This window comes from Triticum urartu, chromosome 6A, assembly GCF_056163025.1.
Source record: "Triticum urartu cultivar PI428250 chromosome 6A, HENAU_Tu73, whole genome shotgun sequence".
NCBI lineage: Eukaryota > Viridiplantae > Streptophyta > Magnoliopsida > Poales > Poaceae > Triticum > Triticum urartu.
The window spans coordinates 419,534,801-419,559,421 of record NC_141878.1 but is presented as its reverse complement, the minus strand read 5'-3'; the positions used below and the strand labels follow the sequence as shown (position 1 = coordinate 419,559,421).

Here is a 24,621-nt window from a genome sequence, read left to right as displayed (position 1 = left end):
TCATGGTGATGCATAGCAACGAGAGGGGGAGAGTGTGATGTACGTACCCTTGTAGATCGACAACGGAAGCGTTAACTTGGTTGATGTAGTCGTACGTCTCCACGGCCTGACCGATCAAGCACCGAAACTACGGCACCTCCGAGTTCTAGCACACGTTCAGCTCGATGATGATCCCCGGACTCCGATCCAGCAAAGTGTCGGGGAAGAGTTCCGTCAGCACGACGGCGTGGTGACGATCTTGATGTACTACCGTCGCAGGGCTTCGCCTAAGCACCGTTATAATATTATCGAGGACTATGGTGGAAGGGGGCACCGCACACGGCTAAGAATATGATCACGTGGATCAACTTGTGTGTCTAGGGGTGCCCTCTACCCCCGTATATAAAGGATCAAGGGGAGGAGGCCGGCCGGCCCTCTATGGCGCGCCAAGGAGGAGTCCTCCTCCTAGGAGGGGGAAGGAAGTGGGGAGGGAGAGGGAAAGGGGGGCGCCGCCCCCCCTCTCCTAGTCCAATTTGGACCAGGAGGGAGGAGGCGCACGGCCCACCTTTGGCTGCCCCTCTCTCTCTCCACTAAGGCCCATATGGCCCATTACTTCTCCCGGGGGGGTTCCGGTAACCCTCCGGCTCTCCGGTTTTCTCCGAAATCACCCGGAACACTTCCGGTGTCCGAATATAGCCGTCCAATATATCAATCTTTATGTCTTGACCATTTTGAGACTCCTCGTCATGTCCGTGATCACATCCAGGACTCTGAACTAACTTCGGTACATCAAAACTCATAAACTCATAATATAACTATCATCGAAACCTTAAGCGTGCGGACCCTACGGGTTCGAGAACAATGTAGACATGACCGAGACACGTCTCCGGTCGATAACCAATAGCGGAACCAGGATGCTCATATTGGCTCCTACATATTCTATGAAGATCTTTATCGGTCAGACCGCATAACAACATACGTTGTTCCCTTTGTCATCGGTATGTTACTTGCCCAAGATTTGATCGTCGGTATCTCAATACCTAGTTCAATCTCGTTACCGAAAAGTCTCTTTACTCGTTCCGTAATACATCATCTCGCAACTAACTCATTAGTTGCAATGCTTGCAAGGCTTATGTGATGTGCATTACCGAGAGGGCCCAGAGATACCTCTCCGACAATCGGAGTGACAAATCCTAATCTCGAAATACGCCAACCCAACATGTACCTTTGGAGACACCTGTAGAGCACCTTTATAATCACCCATTTACGTTGTGACGTTTGGTAGCACACAAAGTGTTCCTCCGGCAAATGGGAGTTGCATAATCTCGTAGTCATAGGAACATGTATAAGTCATGAAGAAAGCAATAGCAACATACTAAACGATCGGGTGCTAAGCTAATGGAATGGGTCATGTCAATTAGATCATTCAACTAATGATGTGATCCCGTTAATCAAATGACAACTCTTTGTCCATGGTTAGGAAACATAACCATCTTTGATTAACGAGCTAGTCAAGTAGAGGCATACTAGTGACACTCTGTTTGTTTATGTATTCACACATGTATTATGTTTCCGGTTAATACAATTCTAGCATGAATAATAAACTTTTATCATGATATAAGGAAATAAATAATAACTTTATTATTGCCTCTAGGGCATATTTCTTCATGATGCTCAACCGAGTACGATGCATGTCCGGTTTAAAGATTCATGGCATGGCAAAGTGCAACAAACAATGCTACAAATTAAGTGGAGCTCAATATGCAACGAGTTGCATATTGAAGAAACACCACATGCATTTATTTAGTTCTCTCCCGATTATGTACCCAACAATATTAAATGTTATTCAACATGGCAAGGGGTGAAGCATAAATAAACTATCTATTTAGGCAAGTTTAAATGAGGCTGGAAATAAAAAACAACAATTCCGGAAAATCCTCATGTTCATATTTCGAATTTGCTACTGTTCTGCCCTAAACACAATTTTAATGTTGTTAAATAGCCAAATAAAATGTACCAAGTTAAACTAGGCATTTTTCTACCCCATTTACATATAAAGAACATTTAAATCCGAGCTACGGTTATTTAGTTATGAATTAAATCATTTTAACATACTAATTATGTAAATTAATCCAAACAGCACATTTAAACATTTTAAACATGGATGAAAATTGCATATTATGAAACTAGAAGGAATTTAAGCATTTTACATATTTGAAGTTTTTACATATGATGCACTGTTTGTGAGATATTATATGCATGATGTGGAGGGTTTTTCTGTAAAACAGCAATCTCTGGAAAACTAGCAAAATCGTAGAACAGGAAAAAAAACATGACACGGGCCAAATCTAGTGCATGATGGGCCAACAGAGAGGAGGGGCTGGGCGTCTGCTCACATCAGGCCAACAGGCCGGCTGGGGGATGTAGAGGCGCTGGGCCTTGGCGTGCTGGATGCGATCCAGGCGCGGGTCAACGCGCGGTGGTAGCGTGCGCTTGTTCTCTGCTCGGAGGAGGACGAGGCAGAAGGCAGGGGGCGATGCAGGGGAAGCAGAGCATGGCGGCGACCTCCGGCGACGAGTGGATGGACGAGGGGGACGGATCCGGTGCGAAGGAGGTCGAGGAAGGCCGAGGCGAGGCACTGGCATTCTCCTTTGCTCGATGCAAAGCAAGCAGAGGCCGGCGGAACAAACTCCAGGCGCAGGGGAGGAGCAGGGAAGACAGGAGGCGACGCGATGCAGAGGACGTAGGGGAGGCAGTGGCTGGTCGAGGGACTTGCGGAAGAGTAATAGCGGCGGTGCAGGGCGCGGTCAAGGCAAGCAGCGCTCACGTTCTGAAACTGACGAAACGGGCGGCGACAGCTTCGTTCGTCTGATCGAAGCGGAAACGAGGCCCTGCGGCGGGAGGCGGGCACGTGCAGCGGACGGCGGGAACGGGGCCGCGGCCAACCGGGATGGAGGCTCTGGGACGGCACGGGGCGACCCGGTGGTGGACATCCATGGCCGGCGGCGCCATGGTTGGAGGTGACGGCGCTGCTGGATGGCTCGGGCTCCTGGCGCCTTGGTCGTCAGGGTCCTGCGAGAGAGATAGATGTGAGGTCAGGAGAAAGAAGGAAGAGAAGGAGGGACCGAGGGAGAGGGCGCGGGGTCGGCCTGGGGCTGCTGCTGCGGCCGGCTCGAGGAGAGCTGCTGGTCTCAGGCGCGTGAGGGGGGAGGAGCTCGAGTGCGAGGGTCCTGGTGACGCGGTCGCCGGCGACGGTGGAGGCGCTGCTCGGGGACGAACGAGCAGCGGAGGGGAAAACGAGGAGGAGAGGAGTCTGGCTGTGGTTGGTGGATCGGGAGGGGATGGATCCCAAGGAAGAGGATCGGTGGTGGCTGGTTGGCTCGGTGAAGAAAACGAGGGACTTGGTCGGAGAGGATTTGGATCGGGAGGAGATCCCGAGGTGGGAGGTGGAGTGGCGGCGACAAGGAGGATGGGACAGCTGCCCTAGATTTTAGGGTTGGTCTAGTTTATATAGCAAGCGGATTTTGGGTAAGGGCATTTGGTTTCTCTGATCTTAATCGGACGGTCTCGAATAAATAGGCTAGGGAGTCCAAACAAATAAAACGGTGATGTTTTATAGATGTTTGTTGATGATCCGGACCCAAATGTGATGACTGAACGGGTCGGGTTTGGGATAGTTTCGGAAGCGCAGGCGAGGGGTCTATGCACTGTGGAGAAAGATTAAGCGGCCAGACGAGAGGGACTCGAAAAACCCGGTTGGTCTCGGAACGGTCAACGAAGACAAGGGATTTGATGAGCTCAGAAAAGAGAGAGAAGAGAGCGGTCCGGTTGATCTGAGAGAAGGTCAATCGAGAAACGGAAGAAGCGGCAACTACGAGCGGATGCAAGTTTTATGAAAACATGAGAATTCAATGCTCATGATGACATGGTGAATGCAACAATCAAATAAAACACACGACAACAACAAAAAACAAGGAAGGCATCTGGAGCGTCGGTCTTGGGGCGTTACAGTGTGAAGCGGAGTACATAGCTACTTCGGAAGCAGCAAATGAAGGAGTCTGGGTGAAGGAGTTCATATCCGATCTAGGTGTCATACCTAGTGCACCGGGTCCAATGAAATTTTTTTGTGACAATACTGGTGCAATTGCCTTGGCAAAGGAATCCAGATTTCACAAGAGAACCAAGCACATCAAGAGACGCTTCAATTCCTTCCGCGATCAAGTCAAGGAGGGAGACATAGAGATTTGCAAAATACATACGGATCTGAATGTTGCAGACCCGTTGACTAAGCCTCTCTCACGAGCAAAACATGATCAGCACCAAGACTCCATGGGTGTTAGAATCATTATTATGTAATCTAGATTGTTGACTCTAGTGCAAGTGGGAGACTGAAGAAAATATGCCCTAGAGGCAATAATAAAGTTGTTATTTATATTTCATTATATCATGATAAATGTTTATTATTCATGCTAGAATAGTATTAACCGGAAACTTAGTACATGTGTGAATACATAGACAAACAGAGTGTCCCTAGTATGACTCTACTAGACTAGCTCGTTAATCAAAGATGGTTAAGTTTCCTGACCATAGACATGTGTTGTCATTTGATGAATGGGATCACATCATTAGAGAATGATGTGATGGACAAGACCCATCCGTTAGTTTTATTGCTATTGCTTTCATCATGACTTATACATGTTCCTTTGACTGTGAGATTATGCAACTCCCGAATACCGGAGGAACACCTTGTGTGCTATCAAACGTCACAACGTAACTGGGTGATTATAAAGATGCTCTACAGGTGTCTCTGATGGTGTTTGTTGAGTTGGCATAGACCGAGATTAGGATTTGTCGCTCCGTGTATCGGAGATATATCTCTGGGCCCTCTCGGTAATGTTCATCACTATAAGCCTTGCAAGCAATGTAACTAATGAGTTAGTTACGGGATGATGCATTACGGAACGAGTAAAGAGACTTGCCGGTAACGAGACTGAACTAGGTATGATGATACCGATGATCAAATCTCTGGCAAGTAACATACCGATGACAAAGGGAACAACGTACGTTGTTATGCGGTTTGACCGATAAAGATCTTCATAGAATATGTAGGAGCCAATATGAGCATCCAGGTTCCGCTATTGGTTATTGACCGGAGATGTGTCTCGGTCATGTCTACATAGTTCTCAAACTCGTAGGGTCCGCACGCTTAATGTTTGATGACAATTTGTATTATGAGTTATGTGATTTGATGTACCGAAGTTTGTTCAGAGTCCCGGATGAGATCACGGACATGACGAGGAGTCTCGAAATGGTCGAGACATAAAGATTCATATATTGGAAGGTTACATTCGGACACCGAAATGGTTCCGGTCGTTTCGGATAAGTTTCGGAGTACCGGGGGTTACCGCCCCGTCGGGAAGTTATTGGGCCTCATGGGCCTAGTGGTGGAAGAGAGGAGGCCGGCCAGGGAGTGGCGCGCACTCCCTAGCCCAAACCGAATTGGACTACGGTTGGGGGGGATTTTCTTCTCTCCTCCTCCTTCCCTCCTTCTCCTACTAGGAATAGGAAAGAGGGCGGGGTCCTACTTGGACTAGGGAGTCCTAGTAGGATTCCACATACCTGGTGCGCCCCCCTTGGGCCGGCCAGCTCTTCCCTCCCCTCCTTTATATACGTGGCCAGGGGCACCCCAATAACATATCAAAGTTTCTCTTAGCCATGTGTGGTGCCCCCCTCCACAGTCACACACCTCAGTCATATCGTCATAGTGCTTTGGCGAAGCTCTGCGCCGGTAACTTCATCATCACCGTCACCACGCCGTCGTGCTGACGGAACTCTCCCTCAACCTCAACTGGATCAAGAGTTCGAGGGACACCATCGAGCTGAACGTGTGCTGATCGCGGAGGTGACGTACGTTCGGTACTTGGATCGGTTGGATCGCGAAGAAGTTCGACTACATCAACCGCGTTACTAAACGCTTCTGCTTTCGGTCTACGAGGGTATGTGGACACACTCTCCCCGCTCGTTGCTATGCTTCTCCTAGATAGATCTTGCGGTGATCATAGGATTTTTTTTTTGAATTACTACGTTCCCCAACAGTTTATCTTGCTTAGCATAAGTTGTTGGTGCACACAAGTGAGCCTAGTTGTTGTAGGTTTTGTGCTTGACAAATTAACCGCTAGGTTTATTCTGCATTTGTTCAAGCCTAAAACGTAATTATTTTAAAGCGCCTATTCACCCCCCTCTAGGCGACATCCTCGATCTTTCAGCGTTTCACGATACAGAGCCACCGCCACCTCCTGTTCTTCATCGGGAGGCCAGATCTGGAGCCCGTTCAGGGCTCCAGAGAGAGGAATCTTCGGTCTTCGTCATCATCAACCCTCCTTCATCACCAATTCCATGATGCTCCCCATCGGGACTGGGTAATTGCTTCATAGGCTTGCTGGTCGGTGAGGAGTTGGATGAGATTCATCATGTAATCGAGTTAGTTTTGTTAGGGCTTGATCCCTAGCATCCACTTTGTTCTGAGATTGATGTTGTTGTGACTTTGCTATGCTTAATGCTTATCACTAGGGCCCGAGTACCATGATTTCAGATATGAAATGTTTATGTTTTCACCATTTTATCTATGTTCTTGATCCAATCTTGCTAGTCATATGCACCTGCTATGTGTTATGATCCGTAAACCCCAATGTGACAGTAATTGGGATACTTTCCAGTGATGGGCGTAGTTTGAGGAGTTCATGTATTCATTATGTGTTAATACTTTGTTTCGGTTCTTTATTAAAAGGAGGCCTTAATATCCCTTAGTTTCCTTAAGGACCCCGCTGCCACGGGAGGGTAGGACAAAATATGTCATGCAAGTTCTTTTCCATAGGCATGTATGACTATTTACGGAATACATGCCTATATTATATTTATGAACTGGAGCTAGTTCTGTGTAGCCCTAGGTTATGACTGTTATATGATGAATACCATCCAACGAATTCAGTGATCCAGTGCCTACGAGTTTTTCCACAGATTGTTCTTACTAAGTTACTACTATTGCTGCTACTATTACAATTGCTACAAAATTACTGCTACTACTATTACCGTCACTACTGCTATCATAACTATCGTACTATTGTGCTACTAATCACTCTGCTGCAGATATTTTATCTCCAGGTGTGGTTGAATTGACAACTCAACTGCTAATACTTGCAAATATTCTTTGGATCCCCTTGTGTCGAGTCTATAAATTTGGGTTGAATTCATTAGTTCTGAAAACTATTGCGATCCCCTATACTTGTGGGTTATCAGTCTAACTACAATAAAATAAGATCGCATGACAACTTTCACCCCATCCGAGAACATTTTTATCCCACTTAGAAAATAATATTTCGGAGGTGCCGCAGGCGTGTGCGAGTGTGGTTGGTCTCAAAAAAGACAACGAAAAGGACAGGAAGAACCGACAACTACGAACGGATGCAAGTTTTGAAAAGAATGATGGCACGAAGTGCCGATGCAATGCAAATGATGCGACGATGAATGCAACAAACAAATGAATCACACGACAACAATGAAAATAAGTAAAAGGCATCTGGAGCATCGGTTCTGGGGTGTCACATGGAGCTATTATGTATCACTTTAGGTTGTGACTGTTACATGATGATGAATGTCATCCATACTCAATATCTATCGATGATCCAATGCGTACGTTTTTTCTCATATTGTCTTTGCTAAGTTACTACTATCGTTGCTGTTACAAATTTGCTATTGTTACTATTGTTACCGCTACTATCAAATATTGTGCTACTAAATACTTTGCTGCAGAGAGTTACTTTTCCAGGTGTGGTTGCATTGACAAGTCAACTGCTAAGACTCATAAGTATTATTTGGCTCCCCTTGCGTCGAATCAATAAATTGGGCGAAATACTACCCGCGGAGACTGTCTCGATCCCCTATACTTGTCGGTTATCACACCCATGCTTGGGATGATGGCGAGCGGTTCTGCAATCCATGGGCGGCGATGCTAAGTCCACAGTTGATGGTGCTACGCTCGTCGGTCAGTGGTGCTACGAGTGGCGGCGAGTGGTGAATGTGGTATGCAATTAATTGTTCGACGCCCATGCTACATCCATGGTTGACGGGTGCTGGAGCTGGACGACCACGATGCTGGAACCTATTGGCGGTGATGCTACTTGCTGGAACCAGCCGGCCTCGACGACAACCACATGCATGAACCAATTGGTTAGTGTGTTGTCTGTTGTAACCAGAAGACCGCGATGGCGATCCCGTACTATAACCTGTCGATCGCGATGCTAAACCGACTGTTGGTGCAAGGCGTACTAGGGGTATGAGACATGGGAGAGGTTGTCCGCGAGGGGATGAGAAGATGGACACTCTGATAATCAAACAGAGCGAATCGTGCGACTAGCGAGGTGATCGATCTCATGTGGGATCCTTCCACCAACGCCTAGCGCTGATCTTTTTAGTTTCTCTATGTAACCGTTTAAGCTGATGTATAGTTTTCTCTCTATTTAGGGCTTTTCTGGAATTAAACTATAGAAGAAAATTCAAAACTAATTAATTTCAATGAAAATACGAAAAAGCCAGGAGGTCAAATTTGAAATTTTGGTTTGTGACAAAGGATTTGACAAATGCTATTCCTGCTATTCAAAGAGTTGTTAACAAAAATGGCAGAATTAATGAATTGAGCGTGGGTTCTTTGTTGTGAAACTAGCGTACCAGGGTTCAAGTCATAAACTTGACAGTGATGTTCGTATTTTTCTAAATTTATTTTATGCTTTTTGATGATGTTTGTTAAATGAGATGAGACATCTCGTCGACTAATATCTCTGGTGACTTCGATAATCTTAATATGTGATGCCGGCTCGGTATCTTGAAGGTGCTCATATGGTTAGGATGTGCATGCGTGTGTTTTTAGAGGTGAATGTATGTTCGTGCATCTACAATTTTACTGTGTTTTTTCAGAGTACGCCTAGGCGTACCATAGCTTTATAGAAGGCAGAAGTTTGATTACAAGAACACCGCCACTCGTTGCGAACAACGAGTGTAGCACAACACTACACCCTGGCAAGTCTGAAGACATCCACCACACGACCAGACAAAATTACAAAGCAAAAGAGCTTGTCCTAAACACATGGTCTCGACCAACGCCGGACACCTCCAAGACCACCAGCTCCTAAGAAACTTTTCTTGTCGACGCACCATCCATTCTGAATGCCTAAGAGGAGGTGACAAGTGAATGACATGACTTGATCAGATCCGAGAAAGACACCGTCTTGGACGCACTGGCGATGGCCGTACATAGCGTTGCCAAGATCAAGAAAGGACCACGACGAACACAGGAGGAGAGCAACGAGGAACCCAGTCGTGCCTCCAAACACAATGCTCTCAACAGAGGAGTGACATTGAGGACACCGGCATCATGCCGATCCAATCAAATTTAGGCTTTCGTCCGGAAACAACCATGAACTCAAACATGGCGAGAAGAATGTCGAATCCACCTCGGTGACGCCTTCAAGGAGGGGTGTGACACTTCGAGAAACATGTGCGCCATCGCCGCCGGCCCGGCCAAAGCTAAGCAAGATTTTTCATCCGAGGATTGTACATCTCCATACCACGAAAGAGTTGGCAAGCACCGTCCATGAGGTCTCACACTGCCACCACCGCAGCTCCACACCATCGTAGCCGCCAGACCGCACGGCTGAGAGTAACGCGGCCCAACCAACATCTCCAAGTTTTTACTGTCTTAATTGAAAAAAAAGGGCAGAATTCCTGCCGGTTTATACGGTCAAAAAGAAAATGGCTGAAAAAAAAAGAAAATGGCTGCGTGTATAGGTTCAAAAAAAAATATTTCCTCCGTTTCATAATATAAAAATATTTTTGACACTACACTATGGCAAAAACGTTTGGAGGGAGGGAGTAGAAAACACACGTTCGAGAAGCACCGATCCCTCTCTACTAAACCTAATCTACTCAGTAAAATCCACACACGGACGCAAACCTCGACCGGCGATGCGGACTCGCTCCTCCTCGACATCCTCACCTCCGGCGATGCGGACTCGCTCCTCCTCGACATCCTCTCTTCCGGCGGCGAAGCGGGCGCGCTCCTCCTCTCCTCTGGCGGTGAAGCGGCGACGCGAGCGCGCTCCTCCTCAACATTCTCTTCCGTCGAGATTCCCACCCGCTCCAGGTGAGCTACTCGCCTCTCAGTCGCACCTACTCTGCAGGGGAAACTTTTAGTAGCTACTAATTGGGATGCAAAGGAAACCCTAGATTTGTAGCAGCACATACCTGACGTGAGGCGCGCGTTTTTGGGTCCGAACCAACAGATCCGGACACGGGGTAAGGTTTCGTAGGCTTGGTTGGAGAGGGAGTCCTAGGGTAATGTTTGGCTTGAGCCCCAACTAGCCATACAATTTTTTTGGTATCACCGATGCATGAGTATGACAAAAAATTCGGTAAGTTATTAGTGTTTGGATCGTAGCCCATTCCAAGTCCAAAATTTTAGCAAAAAATATACCCATGTTTGGTTTACCACCAACTGACTTGATGCAGCGAAGTGCCTTGGTGCAAGCGCTTGCTAATCGGGTGAGGGCCGACTTGCTTAATTAAAGCCAAAAGAATCTGAACACACCCCTAGAGCAGCGGTTTGCGAGTACGTTGGCGTGGGTTACTTGTGTTCTGGCGGCGGCACGAAACATGGGGAACACGAACATCTCCCACGCAGTTGAGATTCGACGTTGCGCCCACCGCCTCTCAATCTGCTACCCCCTTTATGCTCCCCTCAGCTTTCTTTCACTTGCTCCCTGGCGCACCGCTGGTCCTTTCTGGTAGTAACACGTTCGGCCCCTGCATCGGCGGTTGTACGTTCCTGGCCACTGCGCACACCCCTGGGCTCCCACTGCGGCTGCGCCCATGGAAAATTTATCTCAACTGGAACATTCTGGCGAATGGGATGCAACCTTACTTGGTTAGAACATTTGGACAACTAGGTGATACCCTACTGATCAATTATTCTCGATTTAAGCCATAGTATAACTAATTTTAAGTTTTTTTAGGGGAACTAATTTTAGGTAGAAGATGTAGTTTGCAGGTACTCGCATGCACTGCTTGATGATGTCCTTCATGCTGTTAAAAAAATGAAAATTATTAGTATGGTTGTACTTGTGTAATCAGGTTAGCTGAGAGAAACAGACTTTTAGCTAATTTTAATTGGATGAGAGAACTGATGGTACCTATATATTTATTGTGATTATCCTCTCGACCTTGTTACGTGTTCAAAGTCACATCGTTGCTTTATGCCATCCGACAACCTGAGATGAAGTTCTCCAGCTGGAAGATCTACCTCTTTTCCACTATTGCATGTAAATATTGCATTCTTGAGAAATTCAACGTTAAATATGTAAGTGTTATCAGTTTGTACCTCTCTCTGTTGGTGGTTTCAGCTTCTTTGTATTAATTGCTCCTTTTAGCTAAAGAGTACCTGCGAACAAAAAACATGATATGAATTCATGTTCGATTGATATGAACTAATCAATCTATACAGAGAGTTTTAAAGGTATTACCTATTTTGTTTTTTCTCGGTATCAATAGTTGCGGGTTGGCAAGAGGCGAGTGTAACATTGTTCAATTCCTCTAGTGTTTTGATCATTGAACTGCAGCAAAAGTTTGGTCAGAGGTGTTTAGATAGAGCCTTTAACTTCTATGTTCTGGTTGATGGCAAACCTCTGGATACTAATTGTTGAAGATGGATGGGTAATCAGTTCCTTGCTTTGACATGGCTTGAAGTATTTCATGGCTCATGTCAGTTTTTCTATAGGAAATTATGGTTGAAATTACGCTCAAGAAGATACTTTTTAAAGGAATAGAAACTGTCTACCTTTGTAGAGAGTGACATTTGTTCATTGTCGACTGACAAGCTTTTCTTTATGAAATAACTTGCGGGGAACCTAGATACTGAATTAATCTTCATTCTAGTAAGTACAGCATCGACTCTCATATGGAAGGGTCCCTATCATGATGATCATACTCTAGCAAGCGCCAACAACCTCATTTGGCGTAATATAGCAACAGTCTAGATGATTATCTATTTGATTGATCATTTCACTTGATGAATCATATGGCCCAGCATTAGACGACATTGAAGATCTCGCACAATTAAATCCTTGGGTCACATACTTGAAAAGAATCTGTACATACCATTATGATTAACCTTCTCCGTATTTTGACCTTGATATTTAACGACCAAGTAGAGACTGTGTACCAATGCGAGTAGCAAGAGACGTGTGAAGCAATGAAGCCAATCCGAGCATCAAGAGACCTATGAAGCAAATGGTCAAGCACCTTTCGATCTTTACCAAATTCTGGGAAATTAAAAAAACCTAAGTTTGGGGATACGAAAATCACGGGTGGCTGAAATAGGGAGCATGCAGTATAGTATATTGGAGAAACATGATGATATCTTTTCTACTACGTCTATCCTAAATGATAAGAAACAGATCAATTTTCTATAGAGTAAAAGTGATTTGCTAATCTGAATTGCAACAACCCGATGAAAGTCTCTATGACACTCTTCAATGGCATGGAAAAAGGAGCCAATAACCTTACCTGTGAGTTCTTTCTGATCACACTGCCCTTGTCAGATTTTAGAGTTTAAACTCTAGCATCAACCTATTATTCCTATTAGAAATGGATATAATCAATTGTAGAATAAACACACACATCAGAATATAATATGGGAACCAAGGCTCTTGAGATTTTTTCTCAGATGAGCAAAGTTGTAACAAGAAGAAATAGGAAGTACCATGAAACTTAAAAGCCTAATATTCCATATTAGCATTGTATGTTTTTGCAGATGAAAGTGATAGTTAAGAACAATCTGGACAAATGCGATTAGCAAAAGACCTGTGTAACAACGGAATCAATTGGAGCAGCAGCAGTCCTATGAAGCAAATCGTCGAGCACCTTTCGATCCGAATTGCAATCTGAGAAATTCATAAAAATAAGCTCAGGGATAGGAAAAATCAGTGTGGCTAAAATTAGGGAGAGTACAACTTCTAGAGTGGAGGCCGGTTCATGGATGAGGACGCGAGCATGTGTGTGTGCTGGATGATGATGATGGCAGCATAAACTGGTTGTTAAACGCAAATGCACCAGCAGCTTTTCCGCATTTGTAGGGTAATGGAGGGCGATCTATGAGGGGTGATAAATGCTGCGGTGCCTCGGCCGTTTCATGGGCATTTGCGGCCAGGAGAGCATACGTCGTGGAGGCGGAAGGGGCGGCGGCAATAGGGTGGTAGCAGGAAAGTCTACCAATAAGCGAGTTAATGTGCACCTATGGTTGGGGAGCGTCGGACGTGGCGGTGGCGGGCTCGAGAATGCATCGGCTGCGACGGAGGTGGCCGGGAGAGTGTCTGCTGCGGTGGGGGCTGGCCGGGGGACAACATAGCTGGGGTGGGGGGGGGGGGGGGGCGCTCTATGGGCTGCGGTGGCTGGCTGGTGAGCATTGGCAAGCGATAAGGCAAGCCATGGGAAGATCAGGACGCAATGCGGAAGATGAGCACGGCCTATTGATTCTATTCCCGTGGTCTCCCACCAAACAATAAGAGTACAGCCCACCTAATGTATAGGTACCAATGTACAGTCCACGTACAATAACCTGCTTGGACTGGCTAGTTGGAGCCTGTGAAGCGCTGCCGCAGCAAATCAAGCGGGATGGTGCGGGGCAGGGAGCAGACAATGCGAGGAAAAGAATAGGGGTGACGTGGACGCACGAGAGCGCAGAGAATTTAGGTACTGGGGGGGGGGGTTCCTATTTAGATATAGTAGATATCTAAGGGTGAAGGTCTGACCGCCGAGATCTGGGGAGGATCGGGTGGTGTGAGGTACCGACGGTAGCATCTGAGTGGAGAGCACAGCCAGCGGATGTGCAGAAGCATGGGATGAGAGGAGGAGAGGAGCGATGATGGACGGGGTTGCCCCGCTCCCACAGAAGCACAAGGTGGAAGATGACCTGTAAAACAGGTCTTTTTTTGGGTACGATGGGCCGCCAATCTTAGTGTGCTGCACTGGGGTTGGTCGAACTCGGTATTCATAGTAGCCCAGGCGATGTATAAGAGCCCCTTTGGCAAGGGCTGGCATCATTTTTGATATTTGAATTCTTTACTTCTTTTCTTGATAATCATGCTTGCTTAAGTTTGCTTTACTTCTTTTTTGCAGCTGCCATCCATGGGGATAGTGGACTGATGCTGATTCTGTTTTAGACGCCCTCAGGCTTTGCAATTTTCACATTTTGTGGGTTACTTATTAACCGACCAAATGCTGTGGAGGTGTACTATATGTTCTTCCTTCCTTGGTTACGGATGTGCTTGCTTTCTCTTGTTGTCTATGTCAATTACCTAATTTTCTGTTTTATCCTTGTCTCTTCCAGGAAATATGGGTTAACTTTAGTGATAGTCGGAAGGCAAAACGTGTTAGTGCCCACTTCTTTCGTTTGATTCCCTGCTTCTGATTGTTATTTTCTTATGTTGTTCGCCGCCAAATTAATCCTACTAGTTATCTTGCACCATTCATGATTGCCTCATTATTTATTTATTTTGTGTTGAGGGAGGAACATTATTGTTCATTACTACTTCTTAAATAATTGAGAGGCTAACACAACTTTCATCCATAATTCTAAATGTACCCTTGATGCAAATGCATGCACGTCCAAAACTACTTCTGCTAAATTAAGTATCATGTCATCGGTGTAACAGGACTTCTAACAAATCAGTTACTCCCTCCGTTCCTAAATGTAAGACCTTTTAGGATTCCACTACAGACTACATACGGAGCAAAATGAGTGAATCTACGCTCTAAAGTGCGTCTATATACATCCGTATGTAGTTCATAGTGGAATCTCTAAAAGGTCTTATACTTAGGAACTGAGGATCGGAGGGAGTACTTGATGTGCTGCTACTACTGAAGAGCAGCACTGTGGTCTGTTGCAAAACTACATCTCATTACCTTGCTTTATGAACTTATATAATCTGAATTACACTAGTATTTGATGAAGGTTCTATCGTGACGGTTAAGATATATCTACTGAATCAGCATCCTCTCCTGATTGAGAGACATGACATGATAATTCATTAATCGATTCTTTTTGCCACTGAACATGGTCATCCTTGTTTATATCTTTGTCAGGCTGTTTTGCTGGAAGAGTTTCAAACTTTTGAGGACAAGTCCAGCGCCATTAATGAAAGTACTGGTGTCAGCAAAAGGCTTATTAAGATGATCATGAACTGTCGCTTCCCTGATCAGAAAATGGCTGTTGGAAAGCCTGAATATAAAAAAATTATTGAAGAGAGACTGGTGAGTATTAAGTTCCTGGTTTATCTATATTTTGAACTACTTTCATCATCATTTTTGCTGTGACTTCTTCCAGAAAATAGACTGCCTGTATAATACAGCTGTAATGGAGGTAATGTGGGGCGTACAGCATTGCATGCGAAGTTTGGTGCCTGAGGAGAAATCACAGCTGGCTGAAGCTGACCGTCTCCCGCTGAGTCTAGGACTGCAATATGTACTGAGTCATTATGGCTGTGATGTCGAATCAGATATGGTGAGTTAACTAGTTACCATGCTTTTTATTTTATAGCTCCCTGTCATTTGGTATTGCACTGTATGATAGCTTGTGTTATGTGCAACTTCTATAGAAAATATAGTTGCATCTTTGCTTTAGTGATAAAGCAATCTTCTTTGTGTCCAGGTCAGTGAGCAAATCGTTGCCACGGCTTCTGCCTTGTTTCAGTGTGATTCTGTTGAGAAGAAGTATTCTAGAGCCTTGCGCAATGCAGGTGATCTCATTAAGGATGTATGTGGCATCAACTGTGAGGGTTGGACGTTACTGAAAATTGCAAAAGCTCTGAAGATATATGGTGGCCTGAATTTGGCGATTCCTGTGAGGTAAACTGTAATACTATTTCGGAAGGAAGCCGATAACTGCCACACATGTGGCGTGGAGGGCAACCCGCCCGCACGCATTGTGTGGCATGGACGGGAACCGCCCCGCACGACCTCGTCCGCGCGCACAAAAGCGCGCCCGCACGTCCGGTGCGTGGCAACCTCGCCCGCACTGCCTCGTCCGGGCCAGACGAGCCGCTGCCCGTACGACCCAGCCGTTCCCGACCTCTGATCCGTCCCCTTTCTCGTCTGCGCCCTCGCCTCCTGCCTGTTGAACCCCGACCTCCGTCGCCGGCCATCTCTGGTTGCCATGGCAATCAGGGAGGATCTGTAGGGCGCTCCCACCGCAAACCACACCCCTTATCTCCCCCACCCCATCCCACCCCCAACCCCACTCCAACAACGCCCTCCAGAGACGACCAGCTAAAAGCAGGTGAATCTCCCGATCTCCCTACTGTTTCTCATCCTCCTGGGCAGAAAATTGCAAAATTACCGACGAAGTTGGTAACTAGATCCATCCTACAGGGTTAAAACACTACATACGTTGTGTGACTTCGCAGTTGCCAAGCAGAATACACTAGATCTGCCATGTAGTACGCTAGAGATAACCGTGAGTTCTCAGTAGGTTGATGCTCCTAGTTGGTGAATGAATGGATGTGCAGGAATCCATAAAAAGGGAGAGAGAATTGATAAATTTGGAATAATGGGGGGTGTGAAAATTAATTGCCATTGGTGTATAACGTCAGTTGCCATCTGTCATTGTCGTCAACTGCCACCATGTCAACTTATTGCTTGCCATCCTATTGTAGAGCCTGATGCCATCGAATCAAACGGATAGCTAGCACCAGATTTTAGAAAAGGATAGTGGATGTGCATGTCCTACTAGCCATGATATGTTGGTTGCCAATGCATGAAAATGTGATAGCACTGACGTGTTAACTTTTACATGCAAGCAGTACAATGATAAAAAAAATTTGGATTGTTGATGCCTTCTTGTTCATCCAGGGATTGAGAGCACATCAGAACAGAAGCGAGACACGAAAAAGAATGAATCACGAAGATGGTGCAGATGATTGGGGTTCTCAAAGGCCAGAAACGCCGCCACCTTTCGATGCATCAGAGTACAGTCAGCTCATCTCTGCAGGGCCGTTGCTGCCGCTGCTAGAACAGTATGCAGGCGTAGGTACGATGCGTGCTAAAAAATGAAGAGAAATATTTGCCATTTTTGCGACGATGGACATGACATTCTACTTATGTCGTGCACTGTCATTTGTCTTGCAGGTTCTTATGACCAGAACACTCTTAGGGGGGCCCCGTGGCAAGTGCAGTCACAAGGCGCTAACGCTGACAAATGTACGGGCAGCCAACTCCAACTAGCTAGTATGGCTAATCAAGGTAATGCAAAAACGAAAAAAGAGCACATAATGCTGTGGACATAAAAAATGAACATGAAAAAAAGATGGCAAAAGGACTCACGAGTTTTCACGGGTGTAAAATGCAGAGCCTTCGTGCAGCACGTGGAATCGGGCAGCACCCATGTACCTGCCATCGACGTCGTACACAGGTGAGTCCATAAACATAGTGAAGATGCGGATGCTCAGTCAGCACAAGGAGCATAGTTGACAACTACAAAAATTGTCATGACTGGTCTTCTACGGTTGCCATGTATTAAAAACAACATTTGCCATCTCTGCACACCTGCAGTTGCCATGTAGGAAAAGCTGCAGTTGTCATTTCATGACAACTGCAATTGCTATCTAATAACAAACTGCGATTGCCCTACCGATGCAACTTCAGTTGCCATGCAAGCAAAAATGCATTTGCCACATAAGGACAACTGCAGTTGCCGTGCTAGCACGAAATGCGTTTGCCGCGATTTGACCAACCACTACTATGATTGCAGGTTATTACGCTGGCGGTGATCCGGCAAACGTCTCCTGGCAAGCTTCGCAAATTCCTGGTGGATCACGTCATTATGGTGTAACAAACCACACATGATGGTCAAATACAGCACAACAAGGTAGAGGGAAAAGATCTGAACCACATAAAACAGCGCTACATTTGCTATTTGTAGTTATTTGTAGGCAAAACAATGGTTGCCATGTTTGTTGAACAGTAGGTGCCATGTCTGCACACCTACAGCTGCCATAAAAATGACCATCTACAGACTGACGGCTTGTTGTCTGTAAAAGATGTCATGGAAAATCACTCGAAGATGGTGTGATCCGTTGCGATCCATATGTTATCCAACACAAAATTCTTAATCTCGTACCTGTTTTTCCCTGTTACAGAACCTACAACTACAATGCACAGCGGCGCCGACACATCTACTGCGGGGAGCTCTGAGCGCACGGAAGATGCGTTCCACCAGACAGCAGACAAACATGCCGCAAACAATTTCGAGTCAGAGTCGGGAATGGCAATCATTCCAGCAATGCCGGCAAGTACCCCTTTGAACACAAGCACTGGCAACTCTCAGGTAGATGGGACTGCCGCCCATACTGAAGTGAACGATGAAACTGACGACGACGCGCAAGGGGATGAAGATGGTGGGCAATCAGAGATCGTGGTGCCTCAGCCACCGTACATCGGGTAGAGATTTGAGTCATTCGAAACAGCAAAGGAATACTACCAGATATATGCAAAGTTCCATGGGTTTGCGGTCAACACCGAGTACCGTAGGAAAATTAAGAAAACTAACGAGTACAACAGAGGTGAGATGAGGTGCCACAAGGCACGCAGGAACAAGAATGGGAAAGGCGATGCGCCTGTCGTTCCGGAACAAAAGAGAGGTATCATTCAGAAGACCGAGTGCCCTGTCCGGTGTAAGCTAAACGTAGATGGAGCACAGTGGGTGGTCAATGAGTATTTTGACGAGCACAACCACCAACTGACAAAGAAGTTCGACCTGGTGAAATTTCTGACCGCCCACAGAGGGTTCACCCCCGTCGAAAGGCAATTCGTAAAGCTGCTACATGATTGTAACGTCGGTCCATCGAGAATGGTGCAGATACTATCTCTCATCCACAGCAAAAAGGGGACTCTGAGTAGCATGCCGTACATACCAGCTGACGTCACAAACCTACGGGCAAGGTACCGTAGAGAGAGCAAGTTGGCAGACATAGAGGCCACAATTGCCTACTTGGATGAGAAAGCCAAAGAAGATGCAGATTTCTTCTACAGGATAAGGTTGGACGATGAGGACCGTGTCAGGAACATGTATTGGGTGGATGGTGCTGCAAGGAGAGCCTACAAACATTTCCGAGATTGCATTTCATTCGACGAAGACACGGATGGGTACGTTTGGCTGTTCAAGACCTTCTTGGAGTGCATGGATGGACTTGCTCCGATGAACATAATAACGGACCAGGATTTCAGCATGCGTGCAGGCATAGAGGAGGTCTTTCCGTTGGCAGTGCACAGACACTGTAGGTGGCACATTATAAAGAAGGCTGAGGAGACGCTAGGACCGTTCTTTGCTGACCGTCCAGAGCTGCACAAGGCATTCGAACTGTGCGTGGACCACAGCTTGACGGTGGAGGAGTTTGAAAGGAGCTGGATGGCCATGACTGAAACACATCAAGTCCAAGACAACAAGACTCTTGTAAGCCTGTGGGAGAAGCGAATGTACTGGGTGCCGGCCTACTTCATGCAGTGCTTCTTCCCCTTTCTGCAGACTACGCAGCGCAGCGAGGGATTCAATGCTGTTTTGAAGCGGTATGTCAGTCCTGGCAACTTATTGCTATAGTTTGCCAAGCAGTACACAACTTTGCAACAAAAAATTCTGGGATCTGAGCTGCAGCAAGAAGCGAACATCGCGCTAAAGCAGCCAAAATTGCTAACGTACTTACCGATGGAGAGGCAAATGAGCAAGATATACACCAACAAGATCTTTAACAAGTAAGTCAGTTACGTTACAGTCTTATTTACAGAAAAAGCACCAAGTTAGTATGTGCCTTATAGAGTGTGATGCAGTTGCCATGATTTGCGGTTGCCATGTTTAATAAAGTACTGTTTGCCATGCTTACTCAGATGCAGTTGTCATATTCAATAGAAATTCTGTTTGTCATGCTTACCCGGATGCAGTTTTAATGTTCAATGAAATGCAGTTGCCATGTTTAATGCAATGTACTTTCACTGGACATGTTGGTGTGCAAATGCTAGTGTCAAATGGAAAATGTTATGTTGTTGCCATGTCTATTGAAATGCAATTGCCATGTTTACTAAAATGCAACTGCCATGTTTGCTGAAATGCAATTGTCATGTTTAATAAACTCTAGTTGCCATGTTTAACAAAATGCAGTTGCCATGTTTAAATAAGATGCATCTGCCATGTTTGTTGAAAATGCAGTTGCCATGTCTATTGTACTGCATTTGCCATGTATAGCGTACTGCATTTGCCATGTTCAACATACTACGTTTGCCATGTTCAATGAATTACGTTTGCCATGTTCAAATAAAATGTATATCTATTTTCCATGACAACATAAGGTGCTACAAGAAAAAAGCCCACAATAGTTTAACAGAAAACACACAAAAAATGCAGATTCCAGGAAGAAATAAAGCGTGCCAGTATGTTCACGGCTTTCCAGGTGGACGAACGTACGTTCAAGGTGTGTTCTATTTTGGGCATGTCAGATTCAGAATCTGAAGACCCGGACAAAGGAAGGAACTATTTTGTCACAGCCTCGATAGGCGAAGGCGAGTTCTACTGCCAATGCTGCAAGTTCGAACGGGACGGCATTGTGTGCTGTCACATACTAAAAGTAATGGACGTGAACGCTGTGACACGGATGCCCCGACATTTCATAAGGCGGCGATGGACTTGGGACGCTGACGATGCATTGGCGCCGCAAACAACACACGCAGTTCTGCCTGTGCATGATGAGAGACCAGAGTCAACCATGGAAGCCGTGAGGCACGTTGTGCCGACAAAGAACCATACTGAGCTAATTGATGAAGCGTGCAAGAGTGATGACACAGCGAGAGTCGCAGAAAAACACAGGAAAGCACTAAAAAGAGAGCTTGATGAGATCAAGAAGAGGAAAGCCGAGGAAGCCTTACACCGGTTCCCCCGCACATCAAGCGTGCCTTCATCCACGGGGCCGTCGTCTGAAAACTCGGAGATAGGATCTGGAACAGCAAGCACACAGACCCAGGTCAGGAACCCACCCCGTTCCATCACAAAGGGTCATCCAAGAGAGATAAGGTATAAGTCGGGATTGGAGATCCAAGCAAAACACAAGAAAACGAAGAAAGGGGCGGCCAATCCATGAGCAAAAATTGTGGCGTTGTGGACATTTTGTTTTGTACCCTAGATGTTGAGAATTCTTTTTTAAAACAATTGGGGGAATAACTCTTCAGGGGCATCAGAAGTGCAAGGGAAAATTCATTGAATGGTTAAATGCAGTTGCCATGTTATGGGTACTTAATCTGCCATGACGTATGCATTTAATTTGCCATGTTATGTGTAGTTAGTCTGCCATGATTTTTGATACTAAACATGCCATGCTAATTTATGCTAAATATGCCATGCTGTTTTGTACTGAATATGCCATGCTAGTTGTAGTGGATCTGCCATGTTAATTGTACTGGATCTGCCATCTTATTTGTGCTGTAGTTGCCATGTTAATTATGCTGGAGCTGCCATATTGTCTGTACTGTATCTGCCATGTTAGATGTACTGGACATATGCCATGGTATTCCTGATGACTCTGCATGGCATGTATTCACATGACAAAAATGACACGGTTTACGGCCACGTAGTGAGTTGTGTGCAAGTGTATGGGAAACAAGTTGGAAAACAGCGTAACGTGCATAAACCCCAGCAAAAACGTTGTGGCTGCATGATCAACCTACCCCCGTGCAGTTACCGATGAAAATGAAGAAGCAAAACAGCCAAAAATGTAAAACGACAATGACTTCCACTACCCATGTCTGATGAACTACATTTGCCATCGTTTTTAAAACATCGTAGACGCGTTCAAAGCATCAAACCGGTGCTAGAAACGATGAAACCATTGTAATAATTACGCCTAAAAGAAGGTTCACGTCCACACATATATTACATGGAACTATTCAAATGTCACTCGCACACCACCACTACATAATAGCCTACGCGGGGTTGTAGCCACAACATAGCACACAAACATAGTTTTCAACGATAAACAACGAGATAATACCTTACATTCCTCGGCAACAGAATGTAAGGTGTGCGTCCGGTCTGTAATGCCACGTGATCACTTGTACTTTTTGGTGACTTTCTTGACAGCTTCCTGCACAAACTCGCGTGCTCCCGACCGCTTGTTGAAATCTTCATTCGTCAACCAGTTCCATGTGTGGATTTTCCGGAGCTCAACGACCGTTGCAGCTGTGATAGCGGGGACAATTCTGCCTTCCCACTTCGCAAGGTACTCCAGCGCGTGAAAGCCACAGTCCGTCCTGCACGAGGAAAAGAGTAACGTGACCACGCAAAGAGCTCAGACGTAACAAAAGACAGACTTCAATTTCAGATCTGACAAACAAAATAGGAATTGGATTGATGTAAAATGGCAGACGAAAAGGGAGGAAGGAATTACGTGTTCCCTTGCTTTGTAGTCGCCACATACTCAGTCGGGAAATGACTGATTTGGACCTTTGAGTGTTCATAGTGACAGTGCCATGTCTCTTTGAGGTTCTTAATGAAGAATTCAGCATGCGTGGTGAGATCTGCATCATCTTCCGAACGGATTGAATCAAGCACCTCAACACGTTGGTTCTTCAGGTCAAGACAGATCACGTAGTGGTGACCACACTTGTCGTGTGGGTCATGTGGTGAAAGCTCCTGGAACATGGGGAACATGACCTGCATTTAAAAAAGTGAGAAAAATGAGAATCAGCTCCTTCATGTTATGGGGTGTGGTCGTTTATGCTTTCATCTCCTTCATGTGCTTGCCGCTGGACCTCGCATTTCCAAACCGATTGACGATATCGTACAGCTGGGTCTGTTCTTTAGTGGCCCTGAATTCGGGCTCGTAGTCTTCCGCGGGAGGTGGGTGCACTACCCTCTGCTGCCTCACAGAACCAAGAGTGGCACTCCTAATGGTATCCTCAGATACCGTGTCTGCAGGCACGTTGGAACTTGATTGCCCTTGCCCTCGTGAGGACTTCCTCTGCAATGTTTCCTCCTCAAGCATGCGGTAAGTTTCTTCAAGAGACGGTGAAATCTCCTCGGGTGTGGCTGCAGTGATAAAAAAAGTGGGTTAGGATACCTAGGAAATCAAAAGCAGATGGATTGTGAGAAAAGATGGGGTGCATGATGTGAGTTGTAGGTAGGAAAAAGTGGGGCAATTGCCATGTGTGGTCCAGCTGTAGTGACCATGTCATAGCAACTACAGTTGCCATGTAGTTGGAATGTAGTTGCCATCTAGTTGGAATGTAGTTGCCATGTCACAGCAACTACAGTTGCCATGTTGTGTCAACTGCACTTGCCATGTGATTGCTTTATGAAAAAATGCAGCATGGAAACAAAAAAAATGCAGGTGACATGGTGTTGAATCAATTCCAGTTGCCATGTGTGATGCACTGTGTTTGCCATGTTACGGAGACTACGGTTGCCATATCGAATCAACTTCAGTTGCCACATGGTTGCCCAAATGTAAAATGCAGCATGGCAGAAAAAAAAGTAGGTGACACGGTGAGAACCCCAAAACAAAAAATATGATTGGGACAACAGTGAAACTACAGAGACGTGTGCAAGTAAAATCATACGGACATGGCAAGTGTACCTGCCAAAATCGGCTCTGCGAACTTGACAGCCTTCCTGCCCTCGACCATTGGCTGCGCCATCATTGCAGGCATGCCTCCTGGGAATGCAAAGGCAACTGGCATAGGATCTTGCACAACCGGTTGATCTTGACTGATGCCAAGGTTGAAACTCGGTGGGTTAAAGGCCATTGGGTGCCTCTCATTCCTGCTGGTCGGACCACGAACGACTTGCGGGGCAGAATCCAAGGGTGAAAGATCAACAAACATATCTGAATCGGCCGCTGCAGAATGATCGTCCTTATTTGCAGGGCGGGGCGTGTTGTCAGTGGTATCAACCGTAGCTTTCATGACAATCTTCTTGTTTGGGCTGTAGGGGACACCGACGTTGACTGGGAGCCTGGAAGTGCGCAGATTTATGCTGGGGATTTCCACTGCAGGAAAAGGCGCAGTCTGCTCCGGGTGTTCACCTGCGTCGCTCGTGCCCGGCTTGACACCTGCATCAGTTGTGCTCCGGTCTTCAGGTTTCTCCGTCACATTGCTTTTGACAGGTGGCGGGAACAGTGTGGACGCAGGAACAAAACCAGACTCGTCTCTCCTGCTCCTGGCTACTGTCGGTGCGTTCGGTATGTCTGTTGGTTGCTTGCGGGGGCTACGACGCCTAGGTGGTAGACCAACACGCGAAACAGTCGCCTTAGCAGTATCTGCACCGCCAGGAGCTGGAGCTGTTGTGCCAGGACTCTCACCTGTAGATGGCATGTCCTTGTGAACTGCCGCCTCGACCGCTTCTGTCGTGGACACAAGAGTGCCACCGCGCACGCGCTTGGAATCAGTGTCAGATGAGCGGGAATCTTCCTTGCCTAGGTTCGTCTCGGGAGCATCCACTTCAACGCTTGCTGATGGGGTGGCATGACTCACAGCAGCATCCTTCATTGCCAGAAGGGTTGGCAG

General features: G+C 46.2%; 2 protein-coding genes across 2 annotated transcripts; both read left to right on the top strand.

Annotated features, from left to right (window-relative positions):
* The first annotated feature begins 9,932 nt into the window (after positions 1 to 9,932).
* LOC125513789 (uncharacterized) lies at positions 9,933 to 18,594 on the top strand. The gene is made up of 10 exons (XM_087528177.1): positions 9,933 to 10,174; positions 14,203 to 14,312; positions 14,414 to 14,455; positions 15,169 to 15,336; positions 15,410 to 15,586; positions 16,933 to 17,110; positions 17,209 to 17,322; positions 17,429 to 17,491; positions 17,831 to 17,947; positions 18,219 to 18,594. Exons 4-9 carry the CDS (start codon positions 15,256 to 15,258, stop codon positions 17,923 to 17,925), a joined length of 708 nt encoding a protein of 235 aa, XP_087384303.1. The 5' UTR covers positions 9,933 to 10,174; positions 14,203 to 14,312; positions 14,414 to 14,455; positions 15,169 to 15,255; the 3' UTR covers positions 17,926 to 17,947; positions 18,219 to 18,594.
* Positions 18,595 to 18,646: 52 nt separating this feature from the next.
* On the top strand, positions 18,647 to 21,203 carry LOC147965495 (protein FAR1-RELATED SEQUENCE 5-like). The gene is made up of 2 exons (XM_087530483.1): positions 18,647 to 19,644; positions 20,474 to 21,203. The coding sequence occupies exons 1-2, from the start codon at positions 18,647 to 18,649 to the stop codon at positions 21,201 to 21,203; spliced, it is 1,728 nt and encodes a 575-aa protein (XP_087386609.1).
* The last annotated feature ends 3,418 nt before the right edge of the window (positions 21,204 to 24,621 follow it).

What these genes read in the sequence shown, in the direction of transcription:
- LOC125513789 (XM_087528177.1), top strand. Translation starts at nt 15,256, where the DNA reads ATGATCATGAACTGTCGCTTCCCTGATCAGAAAATGGCTGTTGGAAAG. An exon ending in AAATTATTGAAGAGAGACTG is followed by an intron (nt 15,337 to 15,409) that starts GTGAGTATTAAG and finishes GACTTCTTCCAG; the next exon opens with AAAATAGACTGCCTGTATAA. An exon ending in GCCATCGACGTCGTACACAG is followed by an intron (nt 17,492 to 17,830) that starts GTGAGTCCATAA and finishes CTATGATTGCAG; the next exon opens with GTTATTACGCTGGCGGTGAT.
- LOC147965495 (XM_087530483.1), top strand. Translation starts at nt 18,647, where the DNA reads ATGAGGTGCCACAAGGCACGCAGGAACAAGAATGGGAAAGGCGATGCG. An exon ending in TTCAATGCTGTTTTGAAGCG is followed by an intron (nt 19,645 to 20,473) that starts GTATGTCAGTCC and finishes CAAAAAATGCAG; the next exon opens with ATTCCAGGAAGAAATAAAGC.